Source organism: Rhamphochromis longiceps, linkage group LG4, assembly GCF_057381845.1.
Source record: "Rhamphochromis longiceps isolate RC_006_pf linkage group LG4, R_longiceps_female_GT1.1, whole genome shotgun sequence".
Taxonomy (NCBI): domain Eukaryota; kingdom Metazoa; phylum Chordata; class Actinopteri; order Cichliformes; family Cichlidae; genus Rhamphochromis; species Rhamphochromis longiceps.
The window spans coordinates 30275626-30296952 of record NC_140560.1 but is presented as its reverse complement, the minus strand read 5'-3'; the positions used below and the strand labels follow the sequence as shown (position 1 = coordinate 30296952).

The following is a 21327-nucleotide window of genomic DNA, read 5'->3' as shown; positions in this document are numbered from 1 at the left end:
CGTCGGCGTCGTCGATCGTCATAGGTTTCCGGGACACTTCCGCTTCGAAAGTCGAGGAGTAACCCTGTCAAACGGCCGAGCAGTCCACAACAAACAGCAAAGAGGCAACTGTAAGATAAAAAGGAAGAGACGATCTCCACGTAAACAGTAAGGACAACTATTTGTAAGGTTATAAGCAATTTTGTTAATATTACGCTAACACTAATGTATTAATTTGTGGGCTAAGTAAGTGAAGCTAATTGCTGAACAACAGGTGTGCCAAATTAGCGTTAGCTCGGCTGCTCATTCGGCTAATTGTTATCCAAGTTAAGACAGCCCGATTTCAGTAGATAATAGTAAAATAGCATGTCGTTGCACTAATGTTAAAGTTCGCCTCTAACCAGTAACGCTGGCTACTCTAAGCACTGCTGTCAGCTCGTGTTTGCATTGCTCCACCATCGCTAATTGGCTCTTCTGTTATGGTAGTGTTGCTGGATCAATACCTTGTAAAAATGACAAAGGTTTTGTTTATTCTAAGCAGCTACTTGTAGGCTTTCTGACTTGTTTGGCTGTAATGGGTGAAGCCTCTGTAGTCAGGTGATTGTACCACCTGTCTGACGTGTTTGAGCGCCTCTGCTGTTAATTATTGAGCTAAATGCAAGGCGTTTAAAAGGTGTAGTTGCTTATGCTTCCAAACCTGCTTTAGTTACATGTACACTCAGTGGTGATACTGGTGTCAAGCCAGCCTCCAGTTTGTTTTACGTTCCCTGTGTATTCAAAGTATTACGGGAATGGATGTGGAAACCGGATTTCAAAATAAAAGCCAACTTCGAGTGAATTAACAGATATGTTAAGAACATAATAACATATAATTTAGGCTTTTTTTTTTTTTTTACAAACTCTAATGTTAGATCTATATGACACAGCCTTGTACCCTAATTGTGCCCTGTCACTATCAAGGCCATCTTATTTTGGATTTCAAAGTAAAAGCCCTGTGAATCTTCATTTTTGAACTACTCTTTCAATGACTTAATAATGCTCTTAAAAGCAAAAGTCGTATTTCCAAATACTATTTGAACTTTATATCAACACTTTCCAACCACAGTCTTTTTACAGTGATACCATATTAATATCAAGTCATTCTGATTATGCCTTCCAAAATAAAAGACTTTTCAAATTGCCAAGATACGACCTACTCTTTTAAAGATTTCAAAATGCTCTAAAAGTGAAAATTGCTGTTTCCACAGGATAATTTCACTTTAGGTCAACAGTATACAACCTCACGATGTTACCATATCAATTTCAAGTAATTCTGATTATGCCTTCCAAAATAATGGCCTGTTGAAAATGCCCATAATTTACCTAACTTTCAGTGATTTCAGAATGCTCTAAAAAGGAAGATTTCAGTTTCCACAGGGTAATTCCACTTTAGATCAACAGTATACAACCTCACGATGTTACCATGTCAATTTCAAGTCAGTCTGATTTTGCTTTTCAAAATAAAAGCTTTTTCAATTTGCCCATATATGACTTACTCTTGGAGCGAATTCAAAATGCTCTAAGATGGAAAATTGCTGTTTCCACAGCATAATTCCACTTTAGATCAATAGTATCCAACCCCACAGTGATACCATATCAATATCAAATCAGTCTGATGTTGCCTTCCAAAATAAAAGACTTTTCAAATTGCCGATATACGACCTACTCTTTTAAAGAATTCAGAACGCTCTAAAAATGAAACTTGCTCTTTCCACAGGATGAATCCATGTTAGATCAAAAGTGTACATCCACACCATGGTACTACTTCAATTTCAAGTCATTCTGATTTTGCCTTCCAAAATAATGGCCTGTTGAAAATGCCAATAACTTACCTAACTTTCAGTGATTTTGGAATGCTCTAAAAAGGAAATTTTCTGTTTCCACAGAATAATTTCACTTTAAATCAACAGTATACAACCCCACAGAGATACGATGTTAAGATCAAGTCACTCTGATTTTGCCTTCCAAAATAAAAGTATTTTCAAATTGCCCGTAGACGACCTACTCGTTTAACGATTTCAAAATGCTCTTAAATTGAAAGATGCTGTTTCCACAGGATAATTCCACTTTAGATCAACAGTATCCAACCCGACAGTAAAACCATGTAAATTTCATGTTGGTCTGATTTCGCCTTTCAAATTAATGGCCCGTCGAATTTGTCCATATGTGATATACTCTTTCAATTATTTCAGAATGTTTTAAAAATGAAAATTGCTGTTTCAACACATATTGGGTTTTCATTTTGAAAAGCAAAATCAGACTCAATTGATTATGACAGAATTGAATCATAAAGATGATGTAAAAGGAAGCTGAAATTGCCACTAGGTTGTAATTGATAGTACGTTTATATTTTAAGTCTGTGGAAAGATGTCATGGTTGGTTTGCAAGCTGTTTTGTAATTTCTTTATTTAGAATGACATCTTTTATTTTGGAAGGCAACATCAGACTGATTTGATATTAATATGGTATCACTGTGGGGCTGTATACTGTTGATCTGGAGTGGAATTATCCTGTGGAAACACGAAATTTCCATTTTAGAGCATTTTGAAATCACTGAAAGTTAGGTCAATTGTGGACAATTTGAAAAGGCTTTTACTTTGGAAGGCAAAATCAGAATGACTTGATATTAATATGGTATCACTGTGGGGCTGTATACTGTTGATCTAAGGTGGAATTACCCTGTGGAAACAGGAATTTTCCATTTTAGAGCATTTTGAAATTGTTCCAGGATCAAGTCAGATATGGGCATTTTGAAAATGCTTTTATTTTTGAAAGCAAAATCAGAATGACTTGATATTGATGTGGTAACATCGTGAGGTTGTATACTGTTGACCTAAAGTGAAATTATCCTGTGGAAATAGCAATTTTCACTTTTAGAGCATTTTGAAATCTTTAAAAGAGTAGGTCGTATATATGCTCAATTTGAAAAGTCTTTTATTTTGGAAGGCATCATCAGAATGACTTGATATTGATATGGTAACATCGTGAGGTTGTATACTGTTGACCTAAAGTGAAATTATCCTGTGGAAACAGCAAAATTCTTTTTAAGAACATTTTGAAATCGTTAAAAAAGTAGGTCGTATATATGCTCAATTTGAAAGGGCATTTATTTTGGAAGGCATAATCAGAATGACTTGATATTGATATGGTATCACTGTGGGGCTGTATACTGTTGATCTAAGGTGGAATTACCCTGTGGAAACAGGAAATTTCCATTTTAGAGCATTTTGAAATTGTTCCAGGATCAAGTCAGATATGGGCAGTTTGAAAATGCTTTTATTTTTGAAAGCAAAATCAGAATGACTTGATATTGATATGGTAACATCGTGAGGTTGTATACTGTTGAACTAAAGTGAAATTATCCTGTGGAAACAGCAAAATTCTGTTTAAGAACATTTTGAAATCGTCAAAAAAGTAGGCCGTATATGCTCAATTTGAAAGGGCATTTATTTTGGAAGGCATAATCAGAATGACTTGATATTGATATGGTATCACTGTGGGGCTGTATACTGTTGATCTAAGGTGGAATTACCCTGTGGAAACAGGAAATTTCCATTTTAGAGCATTTTGAAATCACTGAAAGTTAGGTCAATTGTGGACAATTTGAAAAGGCTTTTACTTTGGAAGGCAAAATCAGAATGACTTGACATTGATATGGTATCACTGTGGGGCTGTATACTGTTGATCTAAGGTGGAATTACCCTGTGGAAACAAGAATTTTTCATTTTAGAGCATTTTGAATCGTTAGAAGATTAAGTCAATTATGGACAATTTCAAAGGGCCATTACTATGAAAGGCAAAATCAGACTGACTTGATATTGATATGGTATCACTGTAAAAAGACTGTGGTTGGAAAGTGTTGATATAAAGTTCAAATAGTATTTGGAAATACGACTTTTGCTTTTAAGAGCATTATTAAGTCATTGAAAGAGTAGTTCAAAAATGAAGATTCACAGGGCTTTTACTTTGAAATCCAAAATAAGATGGCCTTGATAGTGACAGGGCACAATTAGGGTACAAGGCTGTGTCATATAGATCTAACATTAGAGTTTGTAAAAAAAAAAAAAAAAAAAAAAAAAGCCTAAATTATGTTATTATGTTCTTAACATATCTGTTAATTCACTCGAAGTTGGCTTTTATTTTGAAATCCGGTTTCCACATCCATTCCCGTAATACTTTGAATACACAGGGAACGTAAAACAAACTGGAGGCTGGCTTGACTGCAAGTCTCGAATTGGAGGCTGGCTTGACACAAGTGTGGTGATGGAGGTCTTGTAGTCGGTGAAGCTTACTACAGCTACAGGTCACATGCTCCCCTTTAATCCAAACATAAGCCTTGTGTGGTAGTTTTTTACAGCAGGGGGTTATTATACTGCTTAGCTGCAAAGCATAAAATCTATACCTTTTAGTTTTAGCTAAACGCTCTTTAAGAGGTGCTTTCTCATGGCCTTGGCTCTTAACCTGTGTTTTATATTTACAGCAGAAATGAGGTCCTCTTATTGTGTTGCAGTAGCCCAGATCAAACTCTTTGACCATAAGTGCATTCTTGCACTGATCATGAGATCAGCATGAGGCCTGGCTTTTTTATTTCTTCTTTCTTAAAAAAAAAAAAAAAACTTGGTACACTGGTGTTAAACTAACACCTCACTGTTAAAGGCTTCCTCATTAGTGACAGAGAAAAGTGCAGAATGTAGAACTGTTAAGGTCCACTACATTTTTTTTTTTTTTTTTTTTTTTTTTTTTGCTTTAGCGTTCTCTAATCTTTTATATTTGTTGAGGTGATTTGTGGATTCACGGGTGCTGAGTGCTCACATCTTGAAGCAACATGGGAGAGCTCTTCAGAAGTGAAGAGATGACGCTGGCTCAGCTCTTCCTCCAGTCGGAAGCTGCCTACTGTTGTGTCAGTGAACTGGGAGAGATTGGGATGGTCCAGTTTCGTGACGTAAGTCTGTTTTTTTTTAATCAAACTTCTAAAGCATTACTTTTTATTATCTTCTACTATCTGAAAGTCGCATTAATTAATTATTACGGTCATGCATGTGGTGACGTAAACAACATCATTAGTGGCACTATTGAGAGAGTGGATGCCTTCTGCATCATGTGCTCACAGCTGACCCTCATACGTGCATGAGAAAAGCCATTCCTGACAAGTCCTGAGGGAAGCTTTGTTCTTGAGCGTAAGATGGACAGTAACACAGAAGCTCTGTGCATCAGCATGTCTTGTATCATCAAATTGTTTCCATTAGTTTAAGAAACTATACCCATTACAGAGTTTAGACTTAACAGAATATATTAAGTCTAAATAGTGTTTACAAAAACCTGCATTATGACAGCTATTGGTTATATTCTTTTAATTGAATTGTTTATATTCGTTGAACCTTGTGTGTTTTTCCTTTGCAGCTGAATCCTGATGTGAATGTGTTCCAGAGAAAGTTTGTCAATGAAGTACGACGATGTGAGGAGATGGATCGTAAACTCAGTGAGCGCTCTTAAATGTTCATTTTTCTATACCAAACTGCATTAGTTAAGTTTCCACCCCTTAAAGTATTAAAATACAGTTATATGAAGATGGTAGTTCATTATCCAAGCTTTACCATTCACTTGTATGCCTTTTTTTTAAACACCTTCTGAAAACCTTCTTTTACATTTCTCTCATAGGGTTTGTGGAAAAAGAAATTAAGAAGGCTAACATCCCAATACTCGATACAGGAGAGAACCCAGAAGTTCCTTTTCCAAGGGACATGATTGACTTGGAGGTGATTTTTGTTTCTTAAAGATAAGTGTAAGTGCTGTCATCTGCTACTTCAGTCAGCTCATAATCCCTCTCATTGTTTCTCCATAGGCCACATTTGAGAAACTGGAGAATGAACTGAAGGAAATAAACACCAACCAAGAAGCGCTAAAGAAGAACTTCCTGGAACTGACCGAGCTCAAGCACATTCTGCGTCGCACACAACAATTTTTTGATGAGGTCAGCTTAACTGCACACAGGCCTATAAAACAGCAGCACTCCAGCCTGTCGGTATAACACTGCCATAGCCAGAAAGGGAATTGTGACTTTTACATTTACAATCTCCAACTGTAAATCAAAAAGAAGCAAATATTTAACTAGTAACATCGGAAGAAGCAAATTGTTAAATGGCTTTTGTTTTGTATCCAAGAACAGGCTATAGTGAAAACAATACTTAACTTTTAGAAATGTATTTATTGTGGCAATTGGGAAGTCATTGATGGCTTACAGTCTGCTGATAGGCTGCCTGGTATGGTCTTTGTTTCATACAGACGGAAGCACTTATTGCTGTTATTGACGCTTTGGTAAAGCAGTGTTTGCACTCATGTCTTTTTATGGCTGTTCACATGCTGACCCATTTACACAGGTTATTCACAGTAGTTCCTGTACATTAAACGCCCTGCTGTTTAGTACTTGACACTGATTTCATTCCAGGCACTTTGTTCATTTGCCAGACTTAATCCTTGCTTTTTCACCTTTGGCCAGCACCTATTTCACTTCACTGCCTTTGAAAGCAAACCTGGCTGTTGACTTACCACGTTAGGTCATCTTTTACAAGTTATTATGAGGTTTGATGAAGGTGAATCATTAAGCCAGATAAAAAGATGTTCAGCCATTAACTGGAGTGAGAAACTTTTTTTTTTTTTTATTAAGCTCCCATCTGAATGTCAACGTTGCTGTAAATAAAAGCAGTTTGAGACATTTCATGGCAGTTTTCGTGTGTCTGTGTGTGTGTGTACACTGTAGAGAAATGATTATGTTGCTATTGTTACTAATGATTTGTTGTCTGTCCTGTAGATGGAGGATCCCAGTTTACTTGAAGAGTCATCCATTCTCCTGGACCCAAATGAGCCCGTTAGAGTGGCTCCTCTCAGGCTAGGGTGAGTCTGTTTTGAAGTACTGCACAATTTAAATACCTCCCACAGATGAGCTCTGATTGCCCCTCTTAGTCAGGCATCCAAGGTCACCTAAAGCAGAAATCCATGCAAAATCTATCTGCAGTTCAGAATTCCTTCAGTCCACACCCAAAAGTGATTGTTTTAGCTTTCTTGTCTTTGAAGTTAATCAGAGGGTGTTTATATTCCTTTATTTATCTTTCTAACATATTCTATAGATTTGTTGCTGGAGTCATTGGCAGGGAGCGGATTCCCAACTTTGAGAGGATGCTATGGAGAGTTTGCAGAGGTAATGTGTTCCTGAGACAGGCAGATATTGAAGATCCTTTGGAAGACCCAACTACGGTAAGTGCTGCTCACAAATGAAACAATTGTGAAAGTAGTTGAGATGTTTGTGTTTTCTAACTTAACTTGGTGATGTTTCCACAGGGTGATCAAGTCCACAAATCTGTCTTCATCATATTTTTCCAAGGAGACCAGCTGAAGAATCGAGTGAAGAAAATCTGTGAGGGGTAGGTGAATTTGCATTTCTACTGTTAATGAAGTGTCGTTGACCAATAGATTTTTTTTTTTGCTTACTTATTAATGTGTTTCTAGATTCAGAGCGACACTGTACCCATGTCCAGAAACCTCACAGGAGAGGAAAGAGATGCTTGCTGGGGTGAATGCTCGCATTGATGACCTGCAAATGGTAAATACACATACTCAGAACTGTCTTACTAACACTGAAAAGCAAGCTTCATTTGGTTGTTTCTTTTTTTTTTTTTTTTTTTTTGCTCTGTCAGCAAGACATTTTTTCTTTGTCATGAAGACGTTACCACATTTCCTCCTCTTGCTCATGAGGATGTGAGTTATTTTCTGTGCAGAGACATGTCCTTTAACAGGAAACCACGTTTTTGTTTTTCTTGTGCGAGTAGTGCAGTGTGTTTCCTAACTCCTCATAGCAGTTGTCTACTCCCAAAGTGGCTCAAGGGAATCCCTCCTTCCTTTTGCTTTGCACATGACACTCCTCTTGGTTTTTGACCATGTAATGTTACAGCAGGTAAAAGAAGTGTTGAACACAAATCAGTTTTCATTTTCTAAGTAAATGTATATCTAAAGGGGTTATTGACATGAAATTCTCACCAGATGTCAGTAACAACCTATCCATTTTATACATAAAAAGAAATGAAACCATAGATGTCCATAAAGTGTAATAATGAGAAATGAAACAGTAGAAAAGGTTTTGAGTACATGAAGGAAGAAAGGTATAAAAAAAAAAAAGCATGGAAACTTATCTTAGAGTTGGAAAACAATCCTGCCACTTAGTTCAAATTAATGTTAGCTAGTTCAATCCCAGCTGATGACCTAAAAGACGTTGTCTCATTACCAAGATGCCAACATGTCATGATGGGTAAATCCAGTGAGCTCTCTCAAAACCTTTGCAGCCTTATTGTTGCAAAACATACTGACGCCATTGATTACAGAAGAATTTCTAAACTAGTGAAGGTTGCAGTGAGCACTGTTGGGGCCATAAAGTAAAAAGCATAATTAGAAGAGTTGTCCAAGAGCCAAGGACCACTTGTGGAGAGCTATACAAAGACCTGGAATCAGCAGGTACAATTGTTTCAAAGAAAACGATAAATAATGCACTTGACTATCGTGGCCTGTATGCATGCTCACCACAGAAGACTACATTGCTAAAGAAAATAAGCCTGTGAAATACTGACAGAATGCAGTCTGGCCAGATGAGACCAAAGCTGAACTCTTTGGATGCCATAATACACACCATGTTTGGAGGTCAAAAGGCACCGCTTACCATCCCAAAAATACCATACTAACAGCGAAATTTATATTATTAAAGGAAGGATTAATGGGAAAATGTACAGAGACTTTTTTGATAAAATCCTACCTGAGCAATTCATGTGACCAGTTTCTCGATATGAAATATTCAACAAATCTCAGTTCAAGCATGTTCAATACTTTTATTTTTCCCTGTGTTATTTTTTTAATTATTACACTATTTTATGTTTATTTTTAATACTTATTTTACCCACTGTACATGCAGTGCTATGGGGATTTTACATCATGTTACACAGACTCGGGTATCACTGAGGTCCCACATGCTACTTCACTCTGTCAACCTGATGTGTCAGCACAGTTCAAGTGTCATGTACTTGGATATTGATGAAACAATGACAGTTTAAACCACAGGAAGTTAAAAAAAAAAAAAAAAAACTTGCACAAGACAGTTGCTTGATACTCAACATGCCCTGTGCATGACAAATCAATGGATACTTCTTTGCTCCTCTGCATGCTGGGGGAATGTGAATCTCTGTGTTTGTGGATTATGCTTGTTGCTACTTGGGCATGAGATCCACGTAACAGAACGGCATGTCAGTGTTGTCTCAATAGCAGGCAAGAATTTGGGTGTGGGAGACAACAGAGATAGATATGAGCCTTCTCTTTGCTAGTCATGGGCTGGGCTTTTAATCTCAGTCATAGAGCAACATACCTGTGAATATTCTGTCTCCCTTATGGGAATCCCTTAATGGATTAGACACCCTGTTGCTCTTTAGCATGACCTTTTTTGCTCACCATTTATGCCAGTAAAAGGAACGTCTGATTCATTTATACTATTTTTGTTTTCTTTCGATTCTGTTTAATATTACACAGCCCTAATGTTAGATTTTTACCTTCAAGGTCATCAAAAAAAATTATAGTAATATTGTGATAGATATAGAAACTTGAAAAAAATTATTAAAATGAATCAGTAGTTTCATTAACCGTGTCCTTGGTTTTAGTAAAATGATTGCATTCGAACTTGAAACTAAATGAAAATAAATGTGTATTGAGGTGCAGAGATGTGTGTAACCTTTACTGTACAAAACCATACGCACATTTACACTGTCTAGTTGCAAGGTATTATATTTCACACACCTGTTATTGTATTTTTATGAATGGTAAATGTCAGTGAAGAACATGACAGTTTCTAACAATTATATTCAGAAGTTTTAATAATGGGTCTGATTTGGAGAAAGGCACCACCATTACACTGATGCAGTTTCTGCTGAAACATGATGGCAGGAATGGCTGTTGGCTTTCTGTGTGACTTGTTTTTAGAGAGTCTCATTGACATTCATAGATTTATTTATTTATGTGGCCAAAAGAATTCTTCATGATCTCACTGATCATGTCAAAAAAAATGTATTGCTACTGTGGCCATCACTGCTCTTGTTTGTCATTAAAGGTGCTTAACCAGACTGAGGACCACAGGCAGAGGGTCCTGCAGGCTGCAGCCAAGACAATAAGAGTTTGGTTTATCAAGGTGAGGAAGATGAAGGCCATCTACCACACCCTCAACCTGTGCAACATCGATGTCACTCAGAAGTGTCTGATTGCTGAGGTGTGGTGTCCCATCTCAGACCTGGACTCCATTCAGTTTGCCCTGCGTAGGGGGACGGTGAGTAACAGAGGAGCAGTTTATATTTGGTGTAAACTAGCCAGTCAGGTTTTTACAAGGAAGATGATTTCATGTTTGAAAAAAATCAGTTTCTGCTAAATGTTTTGGGTTTTTTTTTTTTTTTGTTTGTTTTATGGTTGAGTCCTTTTTGCTATATTGTCTAGTTCTACATGTGGTGTAACAATAACAAGAACTCGTTATGGCTCTCAGCACATGATCCGATTCTTGGAATAGCTAGTTTTGCATTGTTCCAGGCTTGATGATCTAAAGTTAGGACTTTTGTTGCATGACATTCATATTTTTTTTATTTTATTTTTTGGTTTTAGGAGAAGAGCGGCTCTACTGTGCCTTCAATCCTCAATAGAATGCAGACCAAACAGACCCCTCCAACCTACAACAAGACAAACAAGTTCACCTCAGGCTTCCAAAACATTGTGGACGCTTATGGAATTGGCAGCTACCGTGAGATTAACCCAGGTAAGCAAACTATGAATTCTGTGTGTTAATGCCCAGCTGGTTTGTGTGGACCTTTTTGTATAATGTGGCATTAGGTTTCTATAATCTGTTTACTCAGCTGCCTTAAGTATTGAGTTACAGACAATTAAAAGGCTTTTACTTCAGCTCCCTCATCAACCGTTATCACCATGTTGGAACATTGTGCATGTTTCATTCATTTATTTATTTCTTTATTGACATACTACACCACCCTTGTATGATGCCTGCCTCCTTGTCTCCAGCACCATACACCATCATTACGTTCCCCTTCCTATTTGCGGTTATGTTTGGTGATCTGGGCCATGGGACACTCATGACCTGTGCTGCTCTATACCTTGTGTTAAGAGAAAGCAGACTGATGGCACAGAAGAATGATAATGAGGTATGGATCCCATCATTACCATCTCATTAGTCCTAAACCATCCCTTGTCGATGACACACAAGCACCGATTCCACAGGACATCGTGCATTTTATTTTCACAGTTTCCTTATGAAAGTTCAATATCTTTTTGTGACAGATATTCAACATGATGTTTGGGGGGCGCTACATAATTCTGCTGATGGGAGTCTTCTCAATGTACACTGGCATTATTTACAATGACTGCTTCTCAAAGTCCCTAAATGTGTTTGGGTCTGGATGGAGTGTCAGACCAATGTTCAATTCCAGAGCTGGAGGCAACTGGACGTAAGTGTCACTGGTAATAATTGACAAGAGCTTTAACACAGGGACTTCTTTTTTTGTTCAGTATGTAAGCTCAAAAATCTGATCTCTGTCCTCATTCTGTTCAGGGATGGTACACTTAATAGCAGTACAGTTTTGCAGTTGGACCCAGCAGTTGATGGAGTCTTCAATGGGCCGTACCCCATTGGCATTGATCCAGTAAATCATTTTGTTTTTAATCTTTTGGAGCTCCATATTTATACATCTATGTCAGCTATTTTGTCTGTCAGTTACAAAAAAAATCCACAAAAGTCAGCAGTCATTGGCAGACATAAACTAACCTGAATACTCGCATAGTTTATAATTCGTAATTGCATTATGTCTCAGATATGGAGCATTTCTGTCAACAAGCTGTCATTCCTCAACTCCTTCAAGATGAAGATGTCTGTTATCCTGGGGGTAATTCACATGCTGTTTGGAGTCACGCTAAGTCTCTTCAACCACCTGTGAGATTTCCATACCTATGTATAATTATGCATTGATTCTTATGTTTTTCTTTTTGAATTTGTGGACTTCTAATATTCTTTTTGTGGTTTTCCTCAGGTATTTCAACAAGCCCCTGAATATTTACTTGGGTTTCATTCCAGAGATTATCTTCATGGCCAGCCTGTTTGGCTACCTAGTCATTCTGATCTTTTATAAGTGGGTCTCCTATGGTGCACGCACTTCCAGGGATGCTCCCAGTCTCCTTATTGCCTTTATTAACATGTTCCTGTTCAATTACAATGACCCCAATAATAAACTATTCTACAGAGGACAGGTGAGATCAGCATACTTGCAACTTTCTTTTTGTCATGAATGAAGAGATCCATCTAACTGTCCTTATTTTTTTTCTCTTGTACTTACTTTCCACCTTTTTTTTGTAGATGGCCATACAATCCCTTTTGGTGGTAATCGCCTTGGCATGTGTCCCCTGTATGTTAATAGTAAAAACTCTGGTTATGCGAAGACAGTATTTGTGGCGGAAGCATCTGGTAAGATAAAACAGTCCGCGCTCACAGTCACTCAATATACTTTTATAATAGATTTAAATAGATTACCTCATTACGTTTCACTGTGTTACAGGGTACACAGAACTTTGGAGGAATCAGGGTGGGCAATGGGCCCACTGAGGATGAGGCTGAAATCATCCAGCATGACCAGCTCGCACAGCAATCTGAGGATGAACCTGAGGTAAAAGATGTGTTCCCATAATAACACTGAAGTCAAACATCAAAAGTTAATGTCTTTTTGTATTACAATAATTGCATACAGAGCATAAGTAACAACAGGACAGCAGCTTGCTGGAGTAACTCGGGAGAAGCACAAGTTAAAGGATCTTTTCACATCTTTGAATAATTTAGTCTTTCAACCTTAGTTGGAGACAGAAACTTGATGCCTTGTTTTTCCATTTCCACCCTTACTGTCAACATCAATAATGAATACAGACATTATGGATCCATTTTCTTGTAATTCCTGCACAGATTTAACACAACCATGAACAGATGGCGAGTAGTGAGTTATTTTACCTGGACTTCATAATTTTACTTATGTAATCTGATTACTCGTTTTATTTTAAGATGATCTGAAAGCACAGTGTGCTCATTCGCTAATGTTGGTTTCACTCGATTCTCCTTTTAAATAATTAACTGGTTTCTCTTGTTACTTTCCTGTTTATTGACGTTTGCCTGTCCGTGTGTGTGATGTCAATAACCAAGCGTTGCCTTTTGTCACCTGCTTTCAAGGCCTGTGAGGAGGAAGAGGTAGGACAGGAGCTCATGCTGCACATCCACCTGCACCCTATCCCCTCATGTTAATATACATGTCTTCAAAGTCTTTCCTTTACTGCCCCTGCTTTGTTGTCAACCATTGCCTGTTGCTACTAGTTGCGTCTGAATGTTTGTCATTGTATGGTCCGGTCAGGGACTTCTAAATGTATTCTATTGAAAATGGGCAGGGATTCGTCATGTGGCGGGTGCCAGTAGGCCAGTGCTTCCCTATGGTCTTGGTGATGTGCATGAGGCATCAGGAGGGCAGCTGACTCTTTGGGTTCACAGGTTCTTATGATGATGATACCTCTTTTTATTTTCGGGGTTGATGATCTACAACAAAAAATGGCTTTTCTGTCAATTCCCTAAATCATTGGTGACACATTAAAGCTGACTTCTCCTCTGTGGACCTCAGGACCTGTTGTAGAGATGTTGTTTTCTACTTTTTTTTTTTTTTTTTTTTATGCTGAGTAAATGAAACCACTAACTTTTACCCACAGTTTAACTTTGCGGATGTAGCAGTGCATCAGGCCATTCACACCATAGAGTATTGCCTGGGTTGTATCTCCAACACTGCTTCCTATCTGAGGCTTTGGGCCCTCAGTCTGGCTCATGCACGTAAGTCACTTCACCTGCAGTATTCAGTTATTTAGTAAGAGAAATGGCTCACTGTATTAACACCTAAATGCTTTGACTCTCAAAGGAATCAGAATAGTAAAGTTGGTGTGTATGTGCTTTCTTATTCACAGAGCTGTCAGAGGTGCTGTGGTCCATGGTGATGCGCATAGGCCTTTATTCTCGCAGCCTTGGAGGCTTCATCCTTCTGGCCATAGTATTTTACGTCTTCGCTGTTCTCACAGTTGTTATTCTTCTCATTATGGAAGGGCTGTCAGCGTTTCTGCACGCATTGCGACTGCATTGGTAAGTTTAGTTTTAATGTTGTTTTTTAGGATTTGTATATGTATTTGCTTGGGTTTGATATTAAACATACACTAATACCTTTGTGAAAACTTGTTAGTGTTGAAGGATAGGACTCCTTAAGGCAAATTACTGTCATTGCTACAAAAGCAAAGCTCTAGCTCCACCTGCAGGCTACAATTAATGTCTCAGTGACCATCCCAAGTGCTCAAGTTAACAAACTGGTTTTCCAATCATCTCTCCTGGCCTCTGTCCTGGAATAAGTCTGCTCTTGTCAGTGTGGTGCTGTTCATTTATGCTCTGTGTGGCATGCATAACAGTCTGTGGCTCGGCACCGATGAGCCTTTGTTGCCTCCTCATAAATGTCTTTGTCTGGCTTTGCTGAATGTCACGCTGGTTTTATAGTTCACCGGCACATTCACAGAGCACGTCTGTGTTGCAGCCGGCCTTCACAAAATTGTCCTTTCCACAGGAATGCTGGCTGAGCGTGCTTTCACAAATTGTCTTCATGGACAGTCTGTTTACATTTTAAGCGAGGGAAACTAAACGACCCCTCCCCCAATCAAAATATTTTTATTTCCAGTGATATCTGGAAACCATGTAATTACTGAACATCAAACTGACAAAACTGATACGCACAATGTGCAATATGTAATACTACATATTTCTTCTTGCCACACCAGACGGGCTTTGGAATGAATGCTATCCATGGCAGCTCAGCTAAAAGGTCATCTAGCCATCACTTAGCATTGGCCTTTTTTAAAAATAGACCCTGATCATTTTCCTGAAGGGAAGAGGCTTAGGTGTCTGTCCCAGGATGTAGACATGAGCTTATGCAGGTGTGTGCAGACTGTGGAATGAAGAGCAGGGGGCATCAGCCGCTACTGCTCTGCTCAGCATTAACCAAGCTGCCAACTATCGTCACTGTATGCACGACAAGGTTATTGTATGAAAGTATATATGTCTTTTTTTTCAGACTGATTTTTATTGATTTCTTTAATCGTAGGGTGGAGTTCCAAAACAAGTTTTACTCAGGCAACGGCTTTAAGTTCCTACCTTTCAACTTTGAAAGCATCCTGGACGGCAGAGCTGAAGACTGAACAAATCCTCTTCCTCTGTTCATGCCTCTAATCTGTTGAATTTGTGTGGTGGTGAATAGTGATATTTTTTTGTGTGATGCAGTTTCCACCTACTTGTTACCATAGCTACATAACTACTACATACTATTTACTTAGTCACTCGTCATCGTGTCTTGTGTTTTAAACTTCCCACTAGAATTGGTACCTGGAATATGTATTCAAACATAATTATTTATTCATTCCTTAATAGCCTTGATTCTAATCTGTTGTCTTCTTTTAGTCGGGCCTTTTTATTTTATGTTTTATTTAGTTAAATGTTATTTATGCATTTGGGGTTTTTTCTCCCTTTATTGCACTGCAACTTATGTACCATATACACCATGTTTAAAGTTCATATCTGCTGCTGATGGATTTAGGGGATGACAGACTTGTTTTCTGATTTTCTTGTATGTCTTCGTATTGTTATATTCTAATTTTCTTTGCTTTTCAGAATCATTTCTCAGTCAAAACCTTGTGCACTGCACAGCTCATCTATTTGGTTTAATAAGAAAGAAAATGCATACTAACCTCACACAGAGCTCTATAGCTCTGAAGGGAATGTTAACCAGTTCTTTGCAAATGAAAAGACTTTTTCATCCATTTGAGCCATTGATATGTTTTGTCTCTGTTCTCTCTGACGATCTACGTGACAACAGGGGAATCTATAGGTGTCCTAGTAGGTGGATTTTCTGTAGAAATGTTGCACTGAAATCATTGCACATTATCAGTCTCACTTTAGATTTTGGGTCCTGTATTATGTTTTCATTTATGCTCAGTTGTTTTTGATTTGACACAGTTAGAAAGCAGTAAGAACCACATACAGCAGACATGATCTTGTCAGAAAGGATTAAGCATCACACGAACAATAAAGTGGGAAAGGCTTTAAAATGTGGTGTTTGGCTTGATTTTTGCTTATCTTACTTTCTGCTGCAGCAGTAGAGCAAAAACAAAAAGGTAGCACTTTATTAAGTTTGTTAGTAAGTGCTTAGGTCATCATTTATATATCATTACTCATCCTTAATATGCTATTTATGTATGTTTATCCATCTGTTACTGTTACACGATATACAGCTATAGCTATCACTGCTGCTACATCACTGCTAGTATAATCATATCAGTCATAATACATCTTAATGAATGGCATAACAAGAGGGAATAATGCTATATAAATGACGAATTAACCATTTGCTAATACCGTAATAATGCCCTAATAGAGTGAAATTATTATAAAGTGCTACATACAAAAGTTACCTTTTTTAAATGTGTATTTAGAAATACATTTTGACTTTTTTTTTTTTTCTCAATCATGCCAAACTTAATGTATGGACTTTAAAGTTTTTAGAAACACTTTACATAAAATCTCAAACTATATGTATAATGATTTGTTTTACTTTAAACCTCCTCTAGGTGGCACTATTGGGTAGTATATGCAGCTGAGATGGTTCATAAAAAAGGAGAATTGATTTGATCACTCTAGAGCTAATAAAGACCCCTAAAGTTGCTTTTGACTAAATATTTGGACAGCTGGTTTTATTATAGTACTTTCTGACCAATGATGCTACCTGTCATAAGGAAATGTATCTGCTAGTGCACTGATGAACTGAAAACATATGTTTTAACTGGCCCCTTCTTAAACACAACCATGATGATTTAAAGGATGTTATTCTATAATGAGTCCAAAAAGAAGTATCCACTTGTGTCCTGACCCATTTTGAAAGATTTTGTTTAACTTTATCTGAAGCAAATATCTGTGATATGTAGAAGTCATCCTTTTTAAAATCGTACTCAAAGTAAAAAAGTATTGACATCAAAATAACGAGTACTTTATGTAAAATAGCCTGTTAATCATATAGTTACTGAGTGCACTTGTGAATTTTTTGAGGTAAAGGTGGTATAATTTTGTTGATCTTTGGTAGAATATCTTGGAAATCCAAGTCTTAATGTATAATAATGACTTTTGATTATGCTTTCTGTTAATTGTGGCAACTGGCTGCAGTGTGGTGGAAGTATGAAGTTCTATTTAAACCACATTTTTTATTTTATTTTAGTGGTTGATAAATGTACTTAGTTACTTTTGGCCAATTTAGTTTGACTTGCCAAGACAAAGTCTAAGACATCCTTTTGGCAACGTGAGCAGCCTGACTACAAACATCGTCCACCACTCTGAGTTGAGGAACATAATGTTCTCTATTCACATGCTTTCGTTGTATAAAGGGGGAGCAGGGGGCTTCAACAGCCCAGGGTAATAATAGAACTCTTTATTTGTCTTTGTCTCTTTTTTTCTTCTTCTTAGAAAAACTCATTTAATTTGATTTTTCCCAGTGTGTCCTGTATAACCAGGGGTGAAAGTGAACTTGCATAAGAGCCCCAGATATCTTGCTGTGTTTACACATCCAGTGAATTTAACTCTGCTGTTTCAAAGCTAGAATCGCAGTGAGACTGAGCTTATGACTTTGCTCCTTTATCTAAAGCAAACGTGAACAAATAAGTGTACTTTAGTTTGGCAGGAAACAAGTATTCAGGAATTTTGTGTTTCTTCTCGAGCTGTAGTAGAGTTTTCTTGAGGATACCGGAGATGCTTTTTCAGCTGTTCTAGGACTTGGTGTCCTCTGGATGCAGGCAGAGAAAAACAGGTTGATGATATTGTCAGGAAAAGACAGCTACAACAACAGCAACTAAAGATCTTACAGCACAAAATCAGTTTTCTGTACTGCAAAGGCCTAGCTACACTTTAGTATTTTTTTTAATTACTGGGCAGATTCTCTGCAGACTGAACAAGTCCAAACTACATAATATTGCACATTTGCTGTATGACTGTTCTCGCAGGAATGGCTCTCAGCACCTTCGGCGTCTTTATGGGGTGACTCACTGTACCTATTTGGTACACTGCAGCTGCAATAATATTGATACTGTCATTTGGTCTTCTGTTTTCCAACCACACAAGTTCATGCATTGTGTTAGAATTCCAGATAATTAATAAAAGTCAAACCTCTCATATAGTTTACTATTGTATTCTTAAGAACACAAAGATCCAAGTTCATTCAGACAAAGGAACACAATTTTATTACTCTTAGGCTGCTGTTACACATTTCCATCACTTACAACGATTAAATTAGCGAGTTATTTATTGCTACCCTAATACTGCTTACTAAATCCTATCCCTAGTCATGGCTTTTGTACTAAAATATGATTTAAAGGAACTTAAGTAAACACTGAGAAAATTATCCACTTAGCTAAATATCATTATCATGAAGATGTTGTCTTTAACACCATAAAGACTTAGATGGCTGTGATAAAAAGTACTGTGTATTTTATTTGAGGATATCCGCACAAAACATGCTATTAGCACTCAGCAGCTTCTCCACTTTTAGAACTGTTCATAAACCATAGGACAGGGATAGAAAAATGGTCAATATTATTACTATAGTCAGAGGTTCTCATCAAACCACCAGGGGGCTTAACTGTCGTGCAGACAGTCAGTGTAATGACTTAAAGAAATTAATTTTATGCAATTTTTCCTTAATTTAGATGCAGCAGAGGCGGCAAATTAGAAAGTAGAACAGACTGGGGCTGACAGTCTGACACATGGCACCGGTACAGGAGCCAGACCAGGGACTCAGTTAGTAAAAATACCAACCAAGAATAAGTTCTGTGCTCTAAGCATTCAGTCATTGAATGTCCTTCACCAGTCATAAATGATGGACTAAGAAGACTGACACTCCTGCACAGATAACATGGCAAATGTAAAGACTTTCAAACTTAGTTTCTTTGCACCTGATCCTTCTGAAGGGCTGAAACAATCTGTTCTACCATGTAAGTGTAGGTTTTGTTCTGTCTTGACAGGACTACAAATAGGTCCATGAGGTCAGTAGGAGGCCTAGGTGAGTCTGGGAACCTGTTTTTGCTTTTGTGCACTACTGGGACTTTATTACCAGCTCTCCAGATCACATTGTTCTCTAAGCAGTTTTCCATGGCCTGTCTGGCCTCCACCTATTGTTTCCAGGCACTTTTTTATACACTGATTTGGCCGGAAGCTTTATACAATAAAAAAACGAAACGCATAAATGACAATGTTGAGCACAAGGGCAACTTACAAATACGCTCCATACCTTTGTGCAAAAGAGTTGCGTAACACAAAAAGCCAGAAGAGATGGAAAACGAGAGGGGGATAGAACGTGTCGGTTGCATAAAAAGATATGACAGCTGACTTTTTGACTAATTGATTGCTGTGGAAACCCTGAAAATATTCCTGGAGGCGGTAAGTTCAACTAAAATGTCACCAAGTTCCAGAAGAGGACACATTTTCTTCTCCTTTACCCTCAAACTCTTTTGCAACACCCACAGAACTCATAAAAGTTACCAGTCATAAAGAAAGCCGAACCAAAACAAACAAAATTAGCCTTAAAATGCCAGTGGCTGCTCCCAAAGTCTTTAATATGAATGAAAAAATGTCTCCAGTTTGAAAAGCTTGATCATAGCCAGAATCTCTAACCTATTGTCTGTGTGATAGTATATGTTTATGGTGATTTTTTTGGTACTGAAAGAAAAGACAACTTTTTTTTTACTTTTTTGATAATATTTGAGAAATGTCTTAGCTTTATGCATGATGGCTGGAAGTATCACTAAAGTCTTGCTTGAAAGAGAGCCATGTTTGACATGAAATATAACCAAACAATTTGTATGTATTGTATTTGTGTGCTGAATGTACAGTACCTTGCTGATCAAGGACCATAGTAAATGCAGAGAGTGCTGTTGGTTGAAAATCAAAAGCTCAAAAAGATCCAGACCACCAGAATCTGTTCCCGGACAGTTTGAAATCTGGACTTCCTCCCAACTCGTAGTGAGTCAGAGGACAGAGTTCATTGTGGGTACTCTCGTGAGTGCGTGTGTGTGTGTATAACTACAGTCTAAGTACATGTGAGTGGGCATTCATGCGCACCGGGCCCTGCAAATCCAAACAACAGAATTGGCAATGTTTTTGTTTCTTTCCAAGCGCTTACCCACACTGAAACTGAGCCTGAAGGATCAACTTAGCAGTGTTTCTTCTCCAGCTTTACAGTTGAAAAGTTCTCTTTGAGTTGAACGTGCCTATTGTGTGGCTTTTTGAGTATGATGTGTGCCAGTAGTGCCCCCATTTCGTAGAAGGACAGTCACCGCAGACGGGAGGAAAACAGGCAGCAGCATCAGGTCGTGCTACTCTTTGTTGAGAATACTTTTGTTGTTCTTCAGCTGTTTCCAGGGACAGAATAAATAGCTCCGCTTAACCAAAGGCATTTGCCTCCCTTGCTGCTATGAATGCATCACCATGAGAAACATATTACCAGCGGTTACGAGTGTTTTGCCTCTTTTGGAAATTTTTCTGTTTCTTTTTTCGTTTGGAAGCACCTCCGGGACACGTGAAAGAAATGTTCTCTATGTTTGTCCTGGTCAACATCTAGAATGGGAACATTTAGGCTTTCATTTTTCATGGCTGCCTTTATGTCTGGGAAGTGCTGCATGATTCTGGGGTTAAGACTAACTTTGTTCGGTGACTGTCAGCTACTTTCATTCATCAACTTCAACTGACTGTATGAGTCAGGGAGTCAAGAGCTATGGGTCAACATAGAAATTAGAAATAGAAAACAGTTGTAGTCAAAGGTTTACATTCACTCATCATGGGCATGAATGTCATGCTAATTTAATGTCTCTTAGTAGATTGGACATTGACCAGACACTTTTGTTTATTTGACCACTCATCTTGGCAGAATCAGTAGAGTTCATTGGTTTGTTTTCCTGGCAAAGTCCCGGCTTTAAAGAATAGTTCACAAATTTTCAGTACGGTTGAGATGGGGGCTTGGGGAAGGACATCCCAGAAGCTCAAAAACAGTATTCGTGTGTTTTCATGTTGGAACAGTTAACTGTGTCCAAGTTTCAACCATCTGCCTGTTGATTAAGGAGAAGTTGAAGATTTTACTATTCATT

At 37.9% G+C, this 21327-nt stretch overlaps 1 protein-coding gene across 3 annotated transcripts; it reads left to right on the top strand.

Moving 5' to 3' along the window:
• Positions 1-16254, top strand: atp6v0a1a (ATPase H+ transporting V0 subunit a1a). 3 transcript variants are annotated; one of them, XM_085404436.1, is made up of 22 exons: positions 1-147; positions 4797-4960; positions 5419-5497; positions 5677-5774; positions 5861-5989; positions 6827-6909; positions 7143-7269; positions 7354-7436; positions 7522-7615; positions 10154-10366; positions 10693-10843; positions 11104-11243; positions 11380-11546; positions 11651-11741; positions 11910-12028; positions 12126-12342; positions 12449-12556; positions 12648-12755; positions 13307-13324; positions 13831-13948; positions 14080-14251; positions 15255-16254. In XM_085404436.1, the coding sequence occupies exons 2-22, from the start codon at positions 4844-4846 to the stop codon at positions 15346-15348; spliced, it is 2526 nt and encodes an 841-aa protein (XP_085260562.1). In that variant the 5' UTR covers positions 1-147; positions 4797-4843; the 3' UTR covers positions 15349-16254. The 3 variants fall into 3 exon arrangements, with proteins under 3 accessions (XP_085260562.1, XP_085260561.1, XP_085260563.1); XM_085404435.1 differs by having other exon boundaries at positions 13280-13324; XM_085404437.1 differs by lacking the exon at positions 13307-13324.
• The last annotated feature ends 5073 nt before the right edge of the window (positions 16255-21327 follow it).

Excerpts from the sequence above, each read along its gene's own strand:
- atp6v0a1a (XM_085404435.1), top strand. The coding sequence starts at position 4,844 with ATGGGAGAGCTCTTCAGAAGTGAAGAGATGACGCTGGCTCAGCTCTTC. Across the intron at positions 5,775-5,860 it reads GGGACATGATTGACTTGGAG|GCCACATTTGAGAAACTGGA; the intron begins GTGATTTTTGTT and ends GTTTCTCCATAG. Across the intron at positions 14,252-15,254 it reads CACGCATTGCGACTGCATTG|GGTGGAGTTCCAAAACAAGT; the intron begins GTAAGTTTAGTT and ends CTTTAATCGTAG.